The sequence below is a fragment of the Barbus barbus genome (assembly GCF_936440315.1).
Source record: "Barbus barbus genome assembly, chromosome: 12".
In the NCBI taxonomy this organism is placed as follows: domain Eukaryota; kingdom Metazoa; phylum Chordata; class Actinopteri; order Cypriniformes; family Cyprinidae; genus Barbus; species Barbus barbus.
The window spans coordinates 32943932-32963931 of record NC_136740.1 but is presented as its reverse complement, the minus strand read 5'-3'; the positions used below and the strand labels follow the sequence as shown (position 1 = coordinate 32963931).

The window sequence follows — 20000 nt, the reverse complement described above, 5'->3', positions numbered from 1 at the left end:
ATAACGTAAACCTGGACATCGGCTCTGAACGAGACTGACAGTGAACCAGAGCCTGACTCAGAGAGAAACACACGTCACAACATGAGAGCGAGAGAACATGAACACAGGAGAACTGAGGATTCAAACCCTGCACCACAGACGGGTCTACAGAGAGACAGACAGGTTCATGAGAGTTGAGTGAGTCTATCAGAGTTACGCCACAGACTCATTAAATCAGTTTCATCTAATTTACGGGGTTTAAAATTGAGACGAGATGTTTCTGTCGGAGAGTAAAATACAGCTGCAATTACAAACGTTACGCAGGAGAGATTATTTATGCTTTCCTATAGAGACGACATAGATGAGAGACACAGATACAGGAACACACGTCAGATTTACTGCAGGACACAAACACACCGACTGAGTGTGTATATGAGCAGTATAAGCAGTATAATGAGCAGTATATCACGCCGCAGACTCACTCGGAGGGGCGGGGCTTGAGGGAGGGGCGGGGCTTGACCCGTGCAGACTTTGAAATGCGTTCTGATTTAAAGACACTTCGATAACACAAACAACATCAGACAGACATGCACTGATCCACTACAACCAGCGGCAGGCCTACAGAGAGACACTGAAACATATGGGGAGAGAGAGATGCACACATTTAGAGTGAGACTGTGTTGGTTTATTTGAGTAGAGAACGAGCCTGCGTGTGTTTGACGTCTCTGCTCGATGGGCTTTTGTAATTATTTATTTAGAGAGCGGGCAGCGTTTACACTGAGCCCATTAGAGCCGGAGAACAGCTCGGCTCCGAGAGCGTCACACGGTCACAGACGAGCACGGCTCAAGCGCTGGTGTCCGGCGGGACAAGCGAGCCGCCACAGGGGGGCAGTGATGTCACAAGGAAAGCACAGGGTCACAGAGGCTGCAGAGCAGTGCATGATGGGAGTCCTCACAGCTGTAAGTGCAGCAGGAAATAACAGTGCAAACTAAGGCCAGAACATGTCAAACAAACGACTTAAAAATGATCAGGAGAGAGTGGCACTGCGGACCACCCACAACTACGTTTACCAGCCAGCTAACTAACTAACTAACCGACTGACCGACCGCAGCAGCCAACACCTCGCCTGTCTCTCTCTCTACAGCTCCTGCTGAATACACCAGCCAGTGCAGGAGCTCGTACTGCACACACACACACACTCTCTCTGTGGCGCTCCAGAGAGCTGCTGTTTTACAGGCCGCTTCAAACAGAACCCGTAATTACTCATAAGAACTCACAAACCGCTCACACACACTCATTACACAAGAACTCAAAACACACACACACAACAGCGACTAGAGCGTCACATCATAGAAACAAGACTTTAATCTTTATAAAGCCAAAGTAACACACACACACACACACACACAAACACACACTGGGTCCCTGAACTCATGCCAGGACAGACTGAAGGACTCTCCACAACCCTGAGGAACTGAATGAGAACACACACGCACACATACACACACAAAACACTCACTCAAATACATATGATATTTTTAATGATATACACTGATCACAGTACCCTTGCACAGTAACTTGGTTGAGCAACCACATCATTTCACTATATTTTTATTCATCTCTCAGGACCTGAAGTGGGATATTCACATTGACTCCATTGTCAGGAAGGCCCAGCAGAGGTTGTACTTTCTTCGCCAGCTGAGGAAGTTCAACCTGCCACAGGACTTACTGAAACAGTTCTACTCCGCCATCACTGAATCCATCCTCTGCACCTCAATAACTGTCTGGTTCAGCTCAGCTACCAAATCTGACCTCAGAAGACTACGGAGGGTAGTCCGGACTGCTGAGCGAATCATTGGTACAACCCTCCCCACTCTCCAAGAACTGTACTTATCCAGAGTGAGCAAAAGGGCTGGTAAAATCACTCTGGACCCCTCACATCCAGCACACTCCCTCTTTGAACTGTTACCATCTGGTCGACGCTACAGAGCTCTGAGCACCAGAACGACCAGACACAGGAACAGTTTCTTCCCTCAGGCCATATCTACCTCACAAACAGTTAAATGTTCTCTCCATTGTGCAATAAAACATGTGCAATACCAAACTATCCATACTTATATTTATTATACATATGTTTTTGATTTAATATATCATACATCCATCCACATTCATAATGCATAATATGTATATAGTACATCTGTACAATACAATATTCTGATTGTTTGAGTATCTGGAGGAGCTGGACACATTCATATCTAATTGTGTTGAACAAGGCTTTAAACTCTGTGTCATGTTTCTGTGAATAATCTAACAAGGCAAGGAATCTCTCTCTGTGTAGCTCATGTATGTGTGTGTTCTGCATTTAAATAACTCTTTATCTGATCATTCAGCTGCTCATTTATGATAGCTGGAACATATCTCTTATAGAACATATATTTTTTGTAAAATTTTAAATGATATTGAAATAATAAATATAAAAATACCTAATGAAGCAAGAGATGTCTGTTTATTGATCTTTAAATATGTGGAGGACCGGGACACACTTCATATGAAGTTTTGTTGATGAACAAGGCCTGAATGTCAATGCCATGTTACTCGTTATAGTCTATCAAAGCAAGCAATCTCTATTCAGCATGTGTGTGTGCAGACTACTGACAATACTATCAGTCAACTGCTAACAACTGATGATAAGTGGAACAACACATCTTTAGAAAATTAAATGACAATTATAAATTATAACAATGTGTTGTGACTTTTACAATAACAAAATCTAATTATCCCCTTTATATTTGATAAATCAAAAAGGTGTTTTTAATCAACCAATGCAAGTGTTTTACAGGCTGTGATGAGAAATCAGCTCTACATTAGACATATTAAATATATTAGATTTAAGTTGTGCCATTTTAGCCTAGACATCCTTTCAAGAAAACGTGTATTAGTAAACGAAAGGCAACATTATTTTATTTAGATCCCCGAAAACGGCTGTAAACTTCGACATAATGTTACTTCCGGGTTTCCTCAGTAGGGGAACCACAAGAGGTGATGTAAACGATAGGGGCGTGGCTTCTGACGGAAAGTTTTGACGTGGGCGTGGCTCACACTTGGACGTGGGCGGGGATGGATGTCCACCACAGGATGCAGTGAGCCCTACTTGGGACTTCCTTTGCTGTCGCACAAACCCAGACGCGCGCTCTTAAAACATGTCTCTCCTCTCGCTCAAGTGTGCGTGTGTGCGCTCAAACTCTGTCCTGTGCACGCGCACATCTCTCCGTACTCTTGCGCTAGATATTCATTCTTTTCACACCTGGATTAAACGTCAAAAGTTATCAACCAATCAGATTTTTCTACGACTGACCCGATGAAAATACTAGGCCTACGTGAAGAGGGAACTGATCCTGGAATTTCTCTACAATTTAATAATATTTAGTATATAATATTTTAATATTTAATCAAATATATTAGAAATGGCTATGAATCGGGTGCTTGGATGATTTATAAAAAAATAAAAAAACTAGTTTGTCTAATCGTTTGGTCAAACCCCTATTTATCTAAACAAACAATCAAACAAGTATATGATTCTTAAAGTTCACGTGGCCATACATGTATTGTGTACTTGGGATGATATATATATATATATATATATGAAGATTAATTATTTTCACACCTGAATTAAATGTTGTCAAAAGTTATCGCCGATTTCTTCATTAGGGTCTTTCCTTTCCTGCATTTTTGTTTTAACACACTGGTTATTGTAGGCTACTTTGTTTTACTTTATATCTTTTATGCTTGTATTTTGTTCTTTTCTGTGAAATATTTTGACAATCAAAGAAGGATGTATTCTTTCCAGTTTAATAATATTTAGCAATGTTAATCAAATGTATATTTGAAATGGCTAGGGTTAGTTTATATAAATAACCTCTGTCCAGCTATGGTTGGTCAAACCCCTTGATTTATCTAAAAACAGCCCATGGCTCTAAAGACTTCATATTAAAGCTCAATGTTATGTCATATATCAGATATCTCAACTGAATTTAAAATCATTGCAATGAATTCTCAGTTGTTGGCAATAGTAAGAAACAATTCCTTTCAAACATCAAATGCAAAAATAGTTGTAAACGATGATATCATAACACACTAAATGCTCTGATAGAATCGCTGTTTGGACATTTATTGGGAGTTTTTTTAAATCGAGTTTTTGTTTTCAGTTTTGTTGTCAGTGCGCGTGCACAGGACAGAGTTTGAGCGCGCACACACACACTTGAGCGAGAGCAGAGACATGTTTTAAGCACTCTGTCTGCGCGAGAGCAGCGTATATCCGAGAGCGCGCGTCCAGTTTTGTGTGAGAGCAAAGGAAATGCGCGTGAGAGCAGGGAGATTCACGCTCGCGCATTATATTAATCTACTTTCGCGCATTATATTAATCTAATTCCTGTCCGATCTTTGTCCAAAACATCCTCTCAGAAATTCACATTCCATCACAGTGTTCCTACTGGCCGACTTCATTAATTACAGCAGAACTGTGCCCTAACGACATGCCTGTAATTAGCTTAATTAATTACAGATTAACCCATCGCTGCAGCGCTAATGCCTTCTTTCCGTCAGGGACTTGCCCTCCTCCAGACGCAGCGCTGGGAACGGCTCACCTTCAGCGATCAGGAGTGCGTCTGAGGGATCATGGGAAAGGGCCGGTTCTCAGCCCTCCCACATGGCCTCGTGTTTTGACATCTTCACTCGACCACGGAGACTCCAATCCGTTCCGCCAGCAGCACAGAAAACTACCTGCTGATGTCCGTGAGCGCATGTGACCCGCAGTTATCAGTTAGCTAGAATCACAAACTACAGCCCCGCGAACAAACCAAAGAGCCACAGCGGATTTAACACTATCAGCTCACTGGAGAAGAACCACCGCTGCAGGAAAACACTGAGAAAATGATCTGAAGAATATGAGCCGTGATCAATCATTTCACAGCCAAACGTCACATGGAAACTTTTCTGAAGACAGTCTGAGTGCTGTTTGCCAGCGTGAGATCAGACGACAATAACACACATCTCAAGAGCTGAGCTCCATCAGAACTGAATCCAGAGTGGCGATTCAATTAAAATCCAATTCCGGAATCTGATTTAGCAAAGCGGATGCAGATTTGCGCTTTGAATGAAGAAAAAGTCTGACAAAGTCTTGTTTGAACTGACATCATATTTAATCAATTAACTTATGTGCAACAGGATGGAAGATAGGGCTGAATAGATTATTCCTTTGAAATTGTAATTGTGATTATTATGAATTATTAATTAATAATTTTTCGGTTCATAATAAATAAATAGAAATCAAATAGATGGAATAAAAATAGAATAGACAGTTCTAGTGTTAGAGGGTCAAGTGTAGATTACCTAATTGTGGCATCTATAATTGTAATCACAACTAGAAATTTGATTAATTGTGCAGCCCTAATGGAAAAGCATTTAATTTCCCAGAATGCACCAACTGTAATTCTTTCCAGCCATTCTAATTCAACTTCTTGTGTTATGGCTAATTCAATCTATATTCATATTTATGAATTAAAGTTCTTCAGTTCTGAATTTTTCCAAACCCTGATCTCAACAGGCGGTCAGTCGCTCCTGAGAAACTTCCACCGGACACTGAATGTCTGAGAGCCACTGCATCTCTGTGGGAAATGAATCCTCTATCCTGGGAATTAAATTACATCCAGTAGCCGAGAGGAAAGATCAGTTTTCCAGCTTTGAGCCTGAGAGACAGAGAGCGAAACCTTCACACCCAAACACATGAAAGCAGACGATGAGGAATCATTCAGTTCATTCAAGTCAACTTGTTACCATAATCATTAACAACTATGTGTTGTTACCAGTCGTTTTCATCTTCTAGTTCAAATCCTGTTTCAGTTGTTCTACACTATTTTCTGTGGTTTTAATTCCGTTGCCATTCAAAATGTATTTTGTCATGCCAGTTGTGCTGTCAGAGCATCTCTGAGACATTCACAATCCACTAATTCAGCTAATGAGCCGCTCTTTGGACTCCACGGCTCGCTCTGCATCTCACAAACGTTTAATGAAACGCCCGATTCATCGTCTCTTAAACGTCAGATCAAACGATGTGTTTTTTCCAAAGGCCTCCGCTAATAGACGAGCAAATCTCACACACATGCTGGAACACAGAGAACATGAATTCCTGCCACTTGCTGCATCTGCACTTCCAAAAAATCAAATGATGCAACGGCTCTTTGTTTTTACGAGAGTCATGCAACAATCTGTTGAAGAAAGAAATGCCACCCAAAAGCTGCAGCGCATGTCAGAGCGTGACGCGTGTCTGCAGGCCGGAGATGAGACGTCAAGCACCATCAGTTCTGCCTCAATGAACAGATTAAAGCAGCCAAAGGTGAACGAGAAAGCCAAAATATACAACATCAAGAAAGACGAAGGTCTGAAGACATTCAGAATGATGGTGGTCCTCCACGAGGAGAGAAAAGACGACTGGAGCTTCCAAACATGACCAAACGGACTACATCACTACATAACCGACATCACAGGCAACATTTACGAGTCTCACTACATACTTGAATCTCAAGCCACTTAATTCAGTGTCTTTCATGTGATTTTAATAAAACACACAACTAATCAAATTCATAGCAGTGAAGAGAGAGGGGCAGGTTTGAGGAGAGCAGAGCAGGAGTGTGTTTATATGAGGGATGGAGGGAGCTGTTAATAGAGATCAGAGCTAACGGACTCACAGCAGCCCGGAGCCCCACGCAGCCGTCCAGCCGGAGATCCGGTTTCAGGCCGGGGTGTTTGTGGGGCGATCAAAGCCGCGTCAGGCCCGATCCACCTGCCGTCATTATTCTACTGCCTCAAACACGGAGCGACGCGGCCCAGCTGTAGCTCTGACGCTCTCATGAAGCTGATGCAGCTCCACTAACACCAGAAACACCGCACTCAATGCATTCAGAATCTCACTCGATCTGTGGAAATGAACATTAAAGGCATCTTTGTTCTGCCGTTCCCATAACTCCAAACGCAGCTCTCCCCCGAACATCTTCTGCATTCGACCCCTGCGTTTGATTAAATGTAGCATTTTGAAATCCCAGAGTACTGAGAAAGACATAAATCAAACTCTCACAGCTGCACGAGCGCCTGAGGAGAACACATGCGCCCCCGCTCCGTCTTGCGCTCTTTTTCTATCATCATAAAGCTGGACTCGCCTCGCGGTTCCCTGGGGACGAAAAGAGAGAGTCGGAGACAGAGAGAGAGACACCTGCAGCCCTCGGCTCGCACTGCACACCCATAAAATACCCAACATCCCCCACTGCACTAATCCACAGGCCACCAAACTCCTGCTGCCAGATGTGTAACGAGCGCGCAGCACACTACCGCAAGCGCACTGCCTGCAGTATGCATCCTCAGTATGCATGGCACGGAATACTCACAGCAAGTGACATACTGTATCCCACAATGCAATGCATTTGCCCTGTGACATTAGACTTCAGAAAGCCGCTGCTCTGGCTAGTTCTAGGGTCACAGATAGAGGTGTGATTCTCACCTAATAAAAACAAACCACTAAATACAACCGCACGCATAATCGAGACGATAGCTGGAGGATTTAAACATGCAACACAACGTGATCATGTGACGCGAGCAGCATTTTAACACTGATTCAAATGGTTATTGTTGTATAGTTATGCTGCATCACATACTGAAAAGTGTGCAGTGCACAAACTAGATCGCTGCATTCATTCATCACTCATAACGTCAGAACAGATGCCTGGAAACGAGCGAGAGCCGCTGTACGGCGAAGGGTTAACGCTCAGCGTAAAATCACTATATGTCCATAAAAGAGGCGTTTCAAAGCTGCGCAGCCGGGATCCTTTTGTGATAAATCCAACGCCTTTAATTGCCTTTAATTTATTAGTGTGTTCCAACCTCAGGCTCATTAAACAGAAACATATTGGTCTGCGTCTACGGGAGTTTAACAAGTACAGAACTCCCATTTTCTAAGTAAATTGGAATTTCTTTTTAATTCACTGGTAAACAATCGAATGGAAAGCAGATGTAGCGCAGCGAAGCCCATCCTAATGCCGACTGCGAGAGCCAGAGATGCAGAAGGGCCTGGGAATTATTTAAATGTCATTTCAAGGTAATTAAACGTTACAGTTTGAAGAACGCTTTGAGGTTCAAGTGCTCAGGAAAGGAGTGAAGGAAGATAAAGACGCAAGAAAAGAGCGAGCGCGAGAGCGGGAACGCTTCCAAGCACATCTGGGCCTCCGCGGCTCTCCAGTTCAGCGCAAGATTGTGAAAAAGATTATTATGGAAACATTTAGAAATATTACTGAACATTTAGAAATATTACTGGGCAGATTAAAGGCGAACGCTGCTATATAATGTTATAAAGCATCTCTTGAAGTATTGGAGAGAAACGCACAGAAAGCTCCTCTGAATGTGACCGTGTCAGAGATCTCGCTTGTTCTCGGAGCACAGCTAGTCAGCACATCAGCATCATGTCTGAGAGCGATCACAACTGATGAAAACACACTCACTATCCAGTATTTCTCCTGAGACGTCACGTGATAGACTCTGATCAACTATGAGCACACAAACACACGTCAGCAGCTCTGTGACTGACAGGCCATCAAAGAGTCCAGCTCAGGACTGATTGGTCCAGCATGACTTTCTTTCTTTGATATTTTAAAAAATAATGTGAACCAAGCAACACTGGACCCCACTGACTTTCATTATTTGATCAAAAACACAGTCATTTCTCCAAATATCTTCATTTGCGTTCCACTGAAGAAAGAAAGAAAGTCGTCCTGGGGCCGGATTCACAAAAATCTTCTTAAGAAATAAGTTAAGAAATTTCTTAAGATAAATTATACGAAGTTCGTAAGAATGTTCTTAAGTGCAATTCTTGAAAAATTCTTAAGTTCTCAAATATATTCTTAAGAACATCTTAATTTTTTTCTTAAGAAGAAAATGACAGTCTAAACTCTTTATTGTCTTTTTGCGCTTCCTGCAGATGACCCTAATAATCATAGTAAGCACGCACACTTTTTTTGTCACGATTTTGACTGGCGCTCAGCTTGACATTTTTAATGCGGCATGTTTTTGAACAGCCTGTCTCAAGCCGCAGCGATCTGTTGATTCAGTTTTGTAGTGCTGTGTGTTTGCTCTCATCCGAGTGAACGCTTCCGGTATGTGTGACCGTTACACAGTCATATGCGCTGCATACTGCCAAAGATTATGTCGTATTTATAAGCTAAAATAATAGTGTCCAGTTAAAGTTACCTATCGTACTCGTTTTTGTAGAGTTGCTACTGAGTTTTGAAGTTAGCAAACAGTAGTGTCACACACAGGCTAATCATGAGCGATCATTGTTTACATTATCAGTCATTGCTGTCGCTTCAGAAAACTCGCGCATCGCTATTAATAGTCATACTATGTATTAGGCTATATGTAGCTAACGTTGTTGTAATGCTTAAATATAACAATTATTTTGAAATAACCCAATAAATTCATTAAAGAATTCTTACTGTTTTGGATTTAAGACAAGTCTGGGGCTGTCCTACATTTAAGAAGTTATTTACGATGATTTTTAAGAAGATTCTTTTCAAGAATTTGAATTCTTCTTCATTTTTGTCTTAAGAACAATCTGACTTTGCTGCAGGTGGAACTGAACAGCTGGTTTGTTTGGCCAGAGGAGAACTGCCCCCCCGACTGAGCCTGGTTTCTCCCAAGGTTTTTTCTCCATTCTGTCTCTGATGGAGTTCTGGTTCCTTGCCGCTGTTGCCTCTGGTTTGCTTAGTTGGGGACACTTCATTTCCAGAGATATCGTCGACATGATTGCAAAGACACTGTTTAAACTGAACTGAGCTGGATGATGACATCACTGAATTCAATAATGAAATGCCTTTAACTCAAAATCTGTTTTTTTTATCTTTTAATTTTACATTATTAACACACTAATTTCCTTTTTTGATATTGTGCAGTTGCTTTGACACAATTTACATTGTTAAAAACGCTATATAAATAAAGGTGACTTGATGAGTTTCGCACTGAACGAGAGCGAAGCGAACACAAACACTGCGCTGCGAGCGATCAGTGGGATTCTGGGAAGAATCTCTTCCACCTCTTTAATGATTTCTGTTCAAATCAGACTTTTAATATCTCAAATATGTCTCAGTTTTATTAGTGTCTGCTCTTGATAAAACACGGTAAATCTCTGGAGCCGAGCGCAGGTAGTCATATTAAACACACAGACAAAGACTGATGCATTCTGGGATCATCTGTGGAGGACACCAGCTCACCTAACTTCTCTCTCAAACTAGTAGTCTGTCAGGATCTCAACACAGATGAACTTCAGAATAAAATCAACACCTGCTGCACTAACCTGAAGACATGATCGGCTCAGGTGAGGCTACAGCAATCTGTCTCTCTCTGAATTTAGTGATAAAACTGACAGAATTTGAAATCTGAGACTTTGTTTCATTTCATAGAACTTATTGTGATTCTTGGATAGCAGGAGCTACAAATAATGTTTAGTGAAGTTTTGTTCACACATCACCTCAAAACAGCACAGACTAAGAGATGGACCTTAGCGTTTATGAATGGAGCATCAATGCTCTGAACTCCACAGCTCAGGACGGTCTCAGTGAATGGATATGAATGACTGAAGCCTCGGAGGACACAGCAGAATAATGCTGATCTACTGCCAGAGCAGCATGAGCTCCTCCAGATGAGTCTGGATCCTCTCAAGGATTCTGTCTTCTCTACCTAAACATCCTATTGAGTTTTTCCTCCAGCTGCTGACTGGCGGTTTACAGATATGCAGGCATGTTTCATCAGAGGTTTAAAGATCTTGCCTGTGGTGTGTGATATGATCGGAGCGATCGGAGACGTCTCACCGGGGTTGTGCGCGTGCTCCTGCTGCGGGAGCTGCAGAGAGATCTGGAGGAGATCAGGAGACAGCAGAGACTCCGGCTTACGGCTCCCGCTCAACCAGCGACTCGTGTGAAGATCCGTGGTATCAGACGGACCCTGGACCAGCGGAACCAGGTGATCCTTCTGGCCCTCACACACACCTGCACACACACACACACACACACACACACACACACACACACACACACACAGTCAAACACATTAATAACTTGCAGTATTTCCCATTTGAAAAACAAATGTACAACGAACATTCAGCTCTGTTCAACACATTACAGGGTTAAAGGTCACATGATTTTACAGACTTAATTCAACTTAAAACAGACTCTTGATTTTCTCAGATACACTGAATATCTTATGTTAACCACTGAGTTTATCCTCAATCAAAAATATATTATTATAATTACATTTAGTCATTTAGCAGATGCTTTTATCCAAAGTGACTTACAAATGAGGACAATAGAAGCAATCAAAACCAACAAAAGAGCAATAATATGCAAGTGCTGTGACAAGTCTCGGGTTAGCCTAACAACGCAATCTAAACGTAGCAAGGGCTTTTTTATATAACAAAAAGAAAACAAGTAGATAGAATAGAGAAAGCTAGTGTTAGGCTACGTTTACACTAGTGCGTTTTTGTTTTAAAACGCATAACTTTTGATACGGTTACGCCTGTCGTTTATACTACTCCGCTGTTTTAGAGGTCGAAAACAGAGACTTTTGAAAACGCTGCAGACCCTGTTTTAGTTTGAAAACTCCGGGGTTGTGTTTCAGTTTAAACGGAGCAAAACGGAGACTTCTGAAGACGATGGCGTGGCTTCCCTCTGCGTATTCTTGAGGACCGTGTAAACAATAACAGCATGCTCATTGTTGTACTCATAGATATGTATAGATAGATTCCCCATTCGACCGCTCCAAGCGTGCAGACGTGTCCGCCATCTAAATAATAGGGATCTACCGATACATATCTATGGTTGTACCTGCATGAATGGTCATGTGACATGCGTTTTCAGTTGTGTAGTGTAGACAAGGATCGTTTTCATTTTAAAATGCCTAGTGTAAACAGGGCCTTAGAGACATTTTTTAAGAAAACAAGCAGTTTTGAAAAAGAAGAGAGAGTGCTAGTGTTTTTAGCCTTTTCTTGAAGATGGCTTATTATTAGATGGCTAATTATACTTTACTCTGAAGATATTTTATTTTACATGTCTTTTTACATTACACTAGAAACAGTTCATTCTCTCGAATGCTGCACAGCATCATCAGAGATGTTGGAGTAGTAAATCACTGAGACTCAAAGGAAATAAATCCAGGGAATGTGCCATAAAAACAAAAATTACACCAAACACAGGCTCACTTGTGCTGTGTATGAAAACAGGATTGTGCTGTTATGAACAAAGGCTTTGAGCGTGTATGTAAGTGTGTGTGTGTGTGTGTGTGTGTGTCTGAGTGAGTATGAGTGTGTGTGTCAGAGGGACAGATGTGTGCAGCTGCTCTCACCCGGCGTTCTGGCGCACACTTTCACGGCTCCCAGTGTCCCAGAAACACACAGCAGCACCGGCCGCACACACACCTTCAGCTCCACACGCTGAATACACACCTCCAGCACGGGAGCGCTACACACCGGCTTCACACCTGCTCAAACACACACCCGTCAGTCACATCAGCATCATGTGTTTGTACATTCAGTAATCCGGGGCATCACAGATGCATGATGGGAGTTCAGTCACAAAACATATTTACATGACAATATAACAAAAACTCATTCATATTACTTCAAAAAAATACTAATATATCTCTAGAGCTGTGTGTGTGTGTGTTGCCCTTAGGGTGTTTGATGGGGTGTGTGACCCCAGTGACCTCCAGCTGTTTGCTTGTGCACCTCTGCGCTCACACACACACCAGCAGGCATACAGAGAATTTGAGGTCGTGCACATATGAAAACATCTGGAATGTGTGTGTGTTTATGAGGCTTCTGCATTCTGGAAAGTGTCATTTTAGCATGTGGCACATATATTCCTGATGGTATGGAGAGGAGAAGAGAAGAGAAGAGAAGAGAAGAGAAGAGAAGAGAAGAGAAGAGAAGAGAAGAGAAGAGAAGAGAAGAGAAGAGAAGAGAAGAGAAGAGAAGAGAAGAGAAGAATGGCTGTGGCACACAGTTAGTGTTTGACCGCAGCTGATGTGAAGCGTGCACACACACACACACACACACACAAACGTGGCTGTTTCTCCATGAATGTGTCTCATATCAGACAGATTCCTCTGCTGGATGTCACGGACACACACAAGGACAACACACTCCATCAGCACAAGGACACACACGAGTGTGATGTGATCAAACAGACGCTCCTCACTGGAGTTCACCGCAGTCATTATGAAACACCTCCATGAAGACACACACACACACACACACACACACACACACACACACACACCTCATCACTCCACACACTCGAGGCGTTTCAAAGGTGCACGTGAACACGCAGGTACCTGGAGTTTTGTAGGCGTGGCTAACGAGGCTGTCGCTGATGCAGGCTCCGCCTCCCACACTGTGTGTCCAGCTGCGATACATGCACTGCAGCAGCAGCACCTGCGCACGTGTCGCCTGCACACACACCTGCGGGAGCTCGAACACACACTCACACACCGGGACCGAAGGCTTCCTCCCCCTGACAGACACACAGATCAAATACATCATCACACACGTCATCACAGTGAAACTCTGAAAACACTTTCCCTGTCTACATTTACATTTTGTCATTTGGCAGACGCTTTTATCCAAAGCGACTTACAATTGGGGAATACAAAAAGCGATTAATCTTGAAGAGGCAATCAGACAGAGGAAGTGCTCGTAACACCAAGTCTCAGTCATTGTTCAAATAAGTACAAGCTCGTAAGCGGAGAGAAAGATAGAGGGAAAGAGTTTTTTTTGAGTTTAGGATGAAGTCAAGTACTGCCGAAAGAGATGAGTTTTCAGTTGTTGCTTGAAGATTGCCAGGGATCCGGCGTTCCGGATAGGGGTGGGAAGATTATTCCACCAGCCAGGAATGGTGGAATCTATATGAACATGAGTGATTGTTAATGGAGTCGCTGCACATATAGAGCGCGTGACTGTGAGACAGCAGACTGTCAAACTGAAGCTCAACTCGTGTCTCTTTAAATGGCATGATAATGAACAACTATTACTAGAGCAGGTCACTCACTCAAACACTGAAAGCTGCAGCTCACATCCAGATCATTCACTGAACTTTCCATTTAACCACCCGAATCAAACAGACTTTAATGAATAGATGTTTGTTCTTCGTAACATTCACAAATGTCTTCTTGTATCGACTGGAAACACTGATTGGTGACATAACGCTCTTATAATGTAATATAAATCTCTGTAACACTCTATAATAAAATATAAAGCTGTGTAATCTGTGCAGTGACAGTGATTCTGTTCAGTATCTCTGTGCTCATATGAAAGAAACTCCACAGCGACGTCTCCAGCTGAGAGCAGTCAGTGTGTGTGTGTGTGTGTGTGTGTGTGGGGGGGAGCCCAGTGCTCTCTGGGTAATGAGTCTGTGTCTGTGATCAGCTCTGACGGGGAGAAGCGCTCCTCCTCGAGCACCTCTGCAAACACTTAACCGCTCGTCTCCGCCGCTCTCATCCTGGCTTTGTAGTGCTTCTGGGTGGCTCGGCGCGTAACGGCTGACGTTCAGCAGAGATCGCCTCGCTGCAGCTGCACCAGCGCACGGATCGAGACGGGGTCAGAGGTCAGGGGCAGACAGCGCTCACTTGGGCTGTGCGATTTGGGGAAAATATCTAATTGCGATATTTTTGACAAATATTGTCAATAATGTGTGAGTATCGTTACCCTGCTGGAAAAACAACAACAACAAAAAAACTATAGAAACCATGACAGAAATTCTTATAGTTTCCATAAAAAAAATATTTTTGTTTTGGGCATTATTCCAATAGGAATTACTGTTGTTTTATTGGTTGCCATCTGCTAGATTACATCCAAGACCATATAAAGAGACTTTGATTACATCCCACCAATAGAATGCATCAAATACCAGCAGACACCATTATAGTTTACATTAAAACCAATACAATTCCCATTATAAGCCTTAAATTCATTACATTTTCTATTGTGTTTTGGGAGGGGTTCTACTGTTTTTTGTGTGTGTGTGTTTTCTGCAGGGAAGATTATAATGGTGTTACTACTTTTACAGAATTACTGAATTTCACAGGAAAGATTTGTTTATTTTTTATAAATAAAGAACTGCATTTCTTTAGTCAATTATTAAAGTATTACATGTTGCACGGGCTGGTTTATTCATTTTTAAGTATTTGGGGGATTTTAAGAACAAGTGGGAAATGTGCTGAATGTTTCATTTCATCCCTGTGAAAGTTGGCAAGCAGTTAGACTTAATTTACATTCGTTTTAAACGCGGAGCCAGGCGCGAGTGGACACAGGTTGAGCGCGTGCGTCAGGCCATATTGCCAGATGTGCTCGCGAGAGACTTGCGGAGCAGAACCGGACGCGAGACCGTCAGTATTAAAGAGCATTACGAGACAGGCTGCGTGTGTGCGGCTCGTCCGGGAGACGCTCAGAGTATGAGAAGCATTCAGAGACACGGGCTGTGTGAGCGGTCTTCTGAACATGCAGTATAAACTTATTTCAAATTAATCTGTTGGGGAGATAAAATGTGTAAGATAACGTTCATGAAGTCTACTAATAACAACATCTAAAGATGTATCTTTTATTCTCCAGTACTGACAGCAGAACCGATAAGGGAGCTCTTGATATGCCTTGTGACGCAGCTCTTGCAAATGACCTTTTTGTTCGTGGTCTGTCATTTCGAAGCTGAAGCTGAATACGTTTTCTTTAGTTTTAATTTGCCTAACTTTCGATCTGACCCTTTTTAAATGTTGGGTGTTTACGCAGTTGGCTAGAGCAGTGCTGATCGCTCACGCTGTTGTTAGTAAGACCGTCACTCAAGGCTGGCAGTCATGCATATGCTCTGGAACACAGTAATATCGCGTCCACATCGCAGGCTGTGCGATTTTGATTTGATTTCGATGAATCGCACAGCCCTAGCACTCGCCCGGGGTTCCTCTGATCTGGATTCACGGGAGTCGAGCTCCGCGGACGGGAAACACCAGCACATGCCCCGCAAATGTTCGCCACACACACAGCCACGTCATGAAAGCTGTCGCGACTCGCTTCATTTCTGTGTTTTCAGGGAAAGCGATCTTAGCAACGTACCATCTGCACCTGTTTTAATTAATAAATAAACACGCTCAAACGCAGCAAACAGTGCCGCTAATCAGAAGCAGACTCACACCAGCCGCTGTTACACATGTGACACACACAAGCACGCATCCACGCACACGCACATGCACGCACACACACACACACGCACACTCACTCACTCACGCACACACACACACACACACACATCCACGCACACACACATGCACGCACACTCACTCACTCACGCGCACACACACACACACATCCACGCACACACACATGCACACACACTCACACACGCACGCACACACACACACACACACACACACACACACACGCACACACACACACACACACAGTCAGCCATGAAACACGAGCCCAATTAGACAAAATGTCATTATTCAGGGAAAAGGTGACAACCCACCACAGGAGGGTCAGAAGGCACTGATGTTTTAATGAAGCACAGCCAATGTGAATATACAATAATAATTATAATAATGATAAATAAAAAATGTAATAAAATAAATATATTACTATAGTAATAACAAACCCGAGCAGCTCTGAGACGCTGAAAACTCTGGATCATGAGCTGTGTGTTTAAATGAACACAGAGCTGCGCTTTAAACAATGAAGGAAGGAGCTTTTTCTCACAACACTAAAGCTGTGATTCAATTCATTACCCATGATTCCTCACAGACCTCACAAACTCATCGAATCTTCACCAATCAACTGTTCGCTGAAAGGCGTCAATCCCTGACGGTGTGTGATGTCTCGTCCTGTAACACACACTCGGGACTCAGTGATCCTCCATCAGTGAGATGTTCAACTGAGCAGCAGCACATTCTGACTGATGACAAGAGCATGATGGGATGTCTGCTATGTAGCTCAGAAAACAACTCACAGCGTTTCATTTACACAGAACACTCTGAACGCAATGCTAGCGTGTGTGTGTGTGTGTGTGTGAGTGTGTCCCTGGCGCTGAGGAGCTGAGCGCAGCAGTGTGTGTGATGTGGCCTTGATCACTGATGGCGGTCGAGCTCTGCACTCCTCATGTGTGTGCTGTAACAGGTTTAGCAGGCAGCGCTGCTGCGTCTCATTACTGCTGCTCTCACACACACTAAACTCACACTCGACCCGCCGGGCTCCGGGGAGTTCGGTAAATGAAGGGTGATCGGTACCGTGTGAGCAGCCTCACCTCCGGCCAACACCAGAACACACATACACTCACACACACGCGCACACACACACACAGCGTTAATGGCTCTCATTCACACATCCAGACTCTCAGCTAATGACAGGATATTTATTACCCTCCACTGACACACTCATCTAAGCACTTTACCCACTGTGTGTGTGTGTGTGTGTGTGTGTGTGTGTGTGTCTCACCAGTAAGCAGGCAAACGGAGCTGCTTCCCATAGAGAGCAGTACTGAAAGAAGGAATTATGGGAATGAGCGGCTGAAACACCCCCTCTGAGTCGATTACAGTCAAACCAGCCTGAAGCTCAAAGACCTGAGAGAGACACAAAGAGGCTCAGCGTTTTAGAGAAGTGTGTTCAGGACAGTATGAGATGTGTGTGTACACTTAAACCAGACTGAAACATTAGCAGACATTCAAAGCAACACTGGTATTTTGAATATAATTTTTACATTATTAACACACGTCAACGTCTGTTCATACACTCCTGACTATCAATAATGAAATCCTTCAAAATAAAAATTAATATATGCTTCTTCTGACACAAACTTAATTCTGTCTCATCCGTTTACATTAAACCAGACTTAAGGCCTATTCACACCAAGGACAATAACTATAAAGATAACGATTAAGATAACGATAAAGATATAGTTTATCCACACCACAGCTATAACGATAAATGCACAGAGAAACGATATCGTAGGAATCACTTTCAGAACTATTTTTTCCAGCTGATGAATGATACAAACATTGACATCCAATCAGAATCCATCCTGCTATAACGAGCTGGAGAATTTAAAGCGGCAGACGAGTGTGTGCTTAGAATAAACAGACAACATCGTCCGCTGGTGTGGACGCTAATATAGCTATCGTTCTTGGTGTGAAAAGGGCTTTACAGTATGTGTGTGTGTGTGTGTGTGTGTGTGTGTGTGTGTGTGTGTGTAAATGTGTGTGTGTGTGTGTGCGCGCGCGTGTGAGTGTGTGAATGTGAGTGAGTGTGTGTGTGTGTGTGTGTGTGTGTGTGTGTGTACCTTCAGGTAGCAGTGTGTGTAGCAGTGGTGCAGGAGTGTGTCTGATGGCTGGTTCAGGCTGCTGGCTGCACGGGTCACTTCCTGTTCATACATTGGCACCGAATGTTCAAACGTGACACGCTCAAACTGCAGCTGCAGTGCAGGCAGAGGACGCAGTAGCTGGAACTGAGGGACAGACGTCTGCGCAGCCGAGACCTAGCAGAAACACACAGAGAGTAATACACACACACACACCGGTGAGGCAGGTATATGAGGAAAGAGTGTTTCTGTCGTTTCCACCTTGTGTCCCAGTAGAACAGGAAGTAAGAGGTGCAGGAGGTTGTATTCTGCCGCGGGGACAGAGACTGTCGCTCTCATCAGCGTCACGCTCGTCTGACGGCTGGGAATGAACTCCTCCAGCGCTGACACCTGCTCTGGCAGCACAGACACACACTCCTCCACAACATCTGCCACACACACACACACACACACACAGACAGACAGACAGACAGACAGACAGACAGAATATCAGACAGACAGACAGACAGAGCATCAGACAGACAGACAGACAGAGCATCAGACAGACAGACAGACAGACAGAGCATCAGACAGACAGCAGGACAGAGAGACAGAGGTTAAACAGTGTAAATGCAGCTTACAGACCTGCTGCTGTCTGTGATGTCAGTCATAATAATAATAAACCACAATATTGACCACAGAAACCTCACTTTAATAAGAGAAACCACAAGCACTCTGAGATCTGCTGCTTGTCATGAGGTTTTGGTTCTTAGTTTCATTACCAACTGTTTATTTGATTCTATTTCTTAGCACGGTTTATTTATAATTACTGATTTTATAATCTCTAACTCTTTAAACAGAGTTTAATCCCCAAACACTGAAAGTCAAGACGGCACTGTGAGGACTAATGGATTAGGTGTGAGTGTGTGTTTTACCCGGTTGCGGTTTGCAGTAGGGCTGGTACTCGTGGTCCAGCGTGCAAGCAGCCATCTTCAGGATCCGGTGGACGGCACTGCTGTGGAGCTGCAGGTCTAACGGACCGACCACGATCCTCTTCACCGACGTCTCCTGCACCAGTGGCGGCTCATCTTTACGCAGCGCAGGAAAATCCTGCAGCCCCACACAAACTGGAAAACAGCAGCACAAAACCAGTGACAGACACTCGCTGCAGTCTGGGGCGTTCCTGCTCCACTGCTGGATCTCAGCACGGGATTATGGGTCGTTTGGGTGATTATGGGGCCTAAAGGAAGCAGAAGATCAGGTCCCTCGACTCACACAGCGCGGGCTGACCGCTATCAACCCCAAACACACACACACACACTCTAAACCAATGACTCCAGGTCACTTTGTTGCTGCAAATCGCTGTCTTTGTGAACACTCCTTTAACAGAACGACAGATTTACAGCCGCTCTCTCACACACACACACATAGCTATCAAAGATCACTATTCCAAATGTTCCAACACACACAAACATCATATCATGGCTCCACACACACACACACACACACTCAAAGAATGATGCTTTTTATATAGCGCTTTGTGTATTGCTGTACACCCAAAGCGCTTTACAATCATGTGGGGGGGTCTCTCCTCAACCACCACCAGTGTGCAGCATCCA

At 43.5% G+C, this 20000-nt stretch overlaps 1 protein-coding gene across 4 annotated transcripts in view; it reads right to left on the bottom strand.

The window, feature by feature from the left end:
• LOC306877490 (intermembrane lipid transfer protein VPS13B-like) overlaps window positions 1-20000 on the bottom strand; it is a 190568-nt gene that overhangs the window by 149626 nt on the left and 20942 nt on the right. For all 4 annotated transcript variants that reach the window (XM_079429263.1, XM_079429262.1, XM_079429264.1 and 1 more), the window contains exons 13-19: window positions 19317-19508; window positions 18664-18830; window positions 18385-18579; window positions 17544-17668; window positions 13403-13581; window positions 12413-12547; window positions 10885-11061 (exon numbers count right to left, since the gene is read on the bottom strand). In XM_079429263.1, coding sequence (XP_079285389.1) covers window positions 10885-11061; window positions 12413-12547; window positions 13403-13581; window positions 17544-17668; window positions 18385-18579; window positions 18664-18830; window positions 19317-19508 — 1170 coding nt within the window. The remainder of the gene's footprint in view (window positions 1-10884; window positions 11062-12412; window positions 12548-13402; window positions 13582-17543; window positions 17669-18384; window positions 18580-18663; window positions 18831-19316; window positions 19509-20000) is intronic.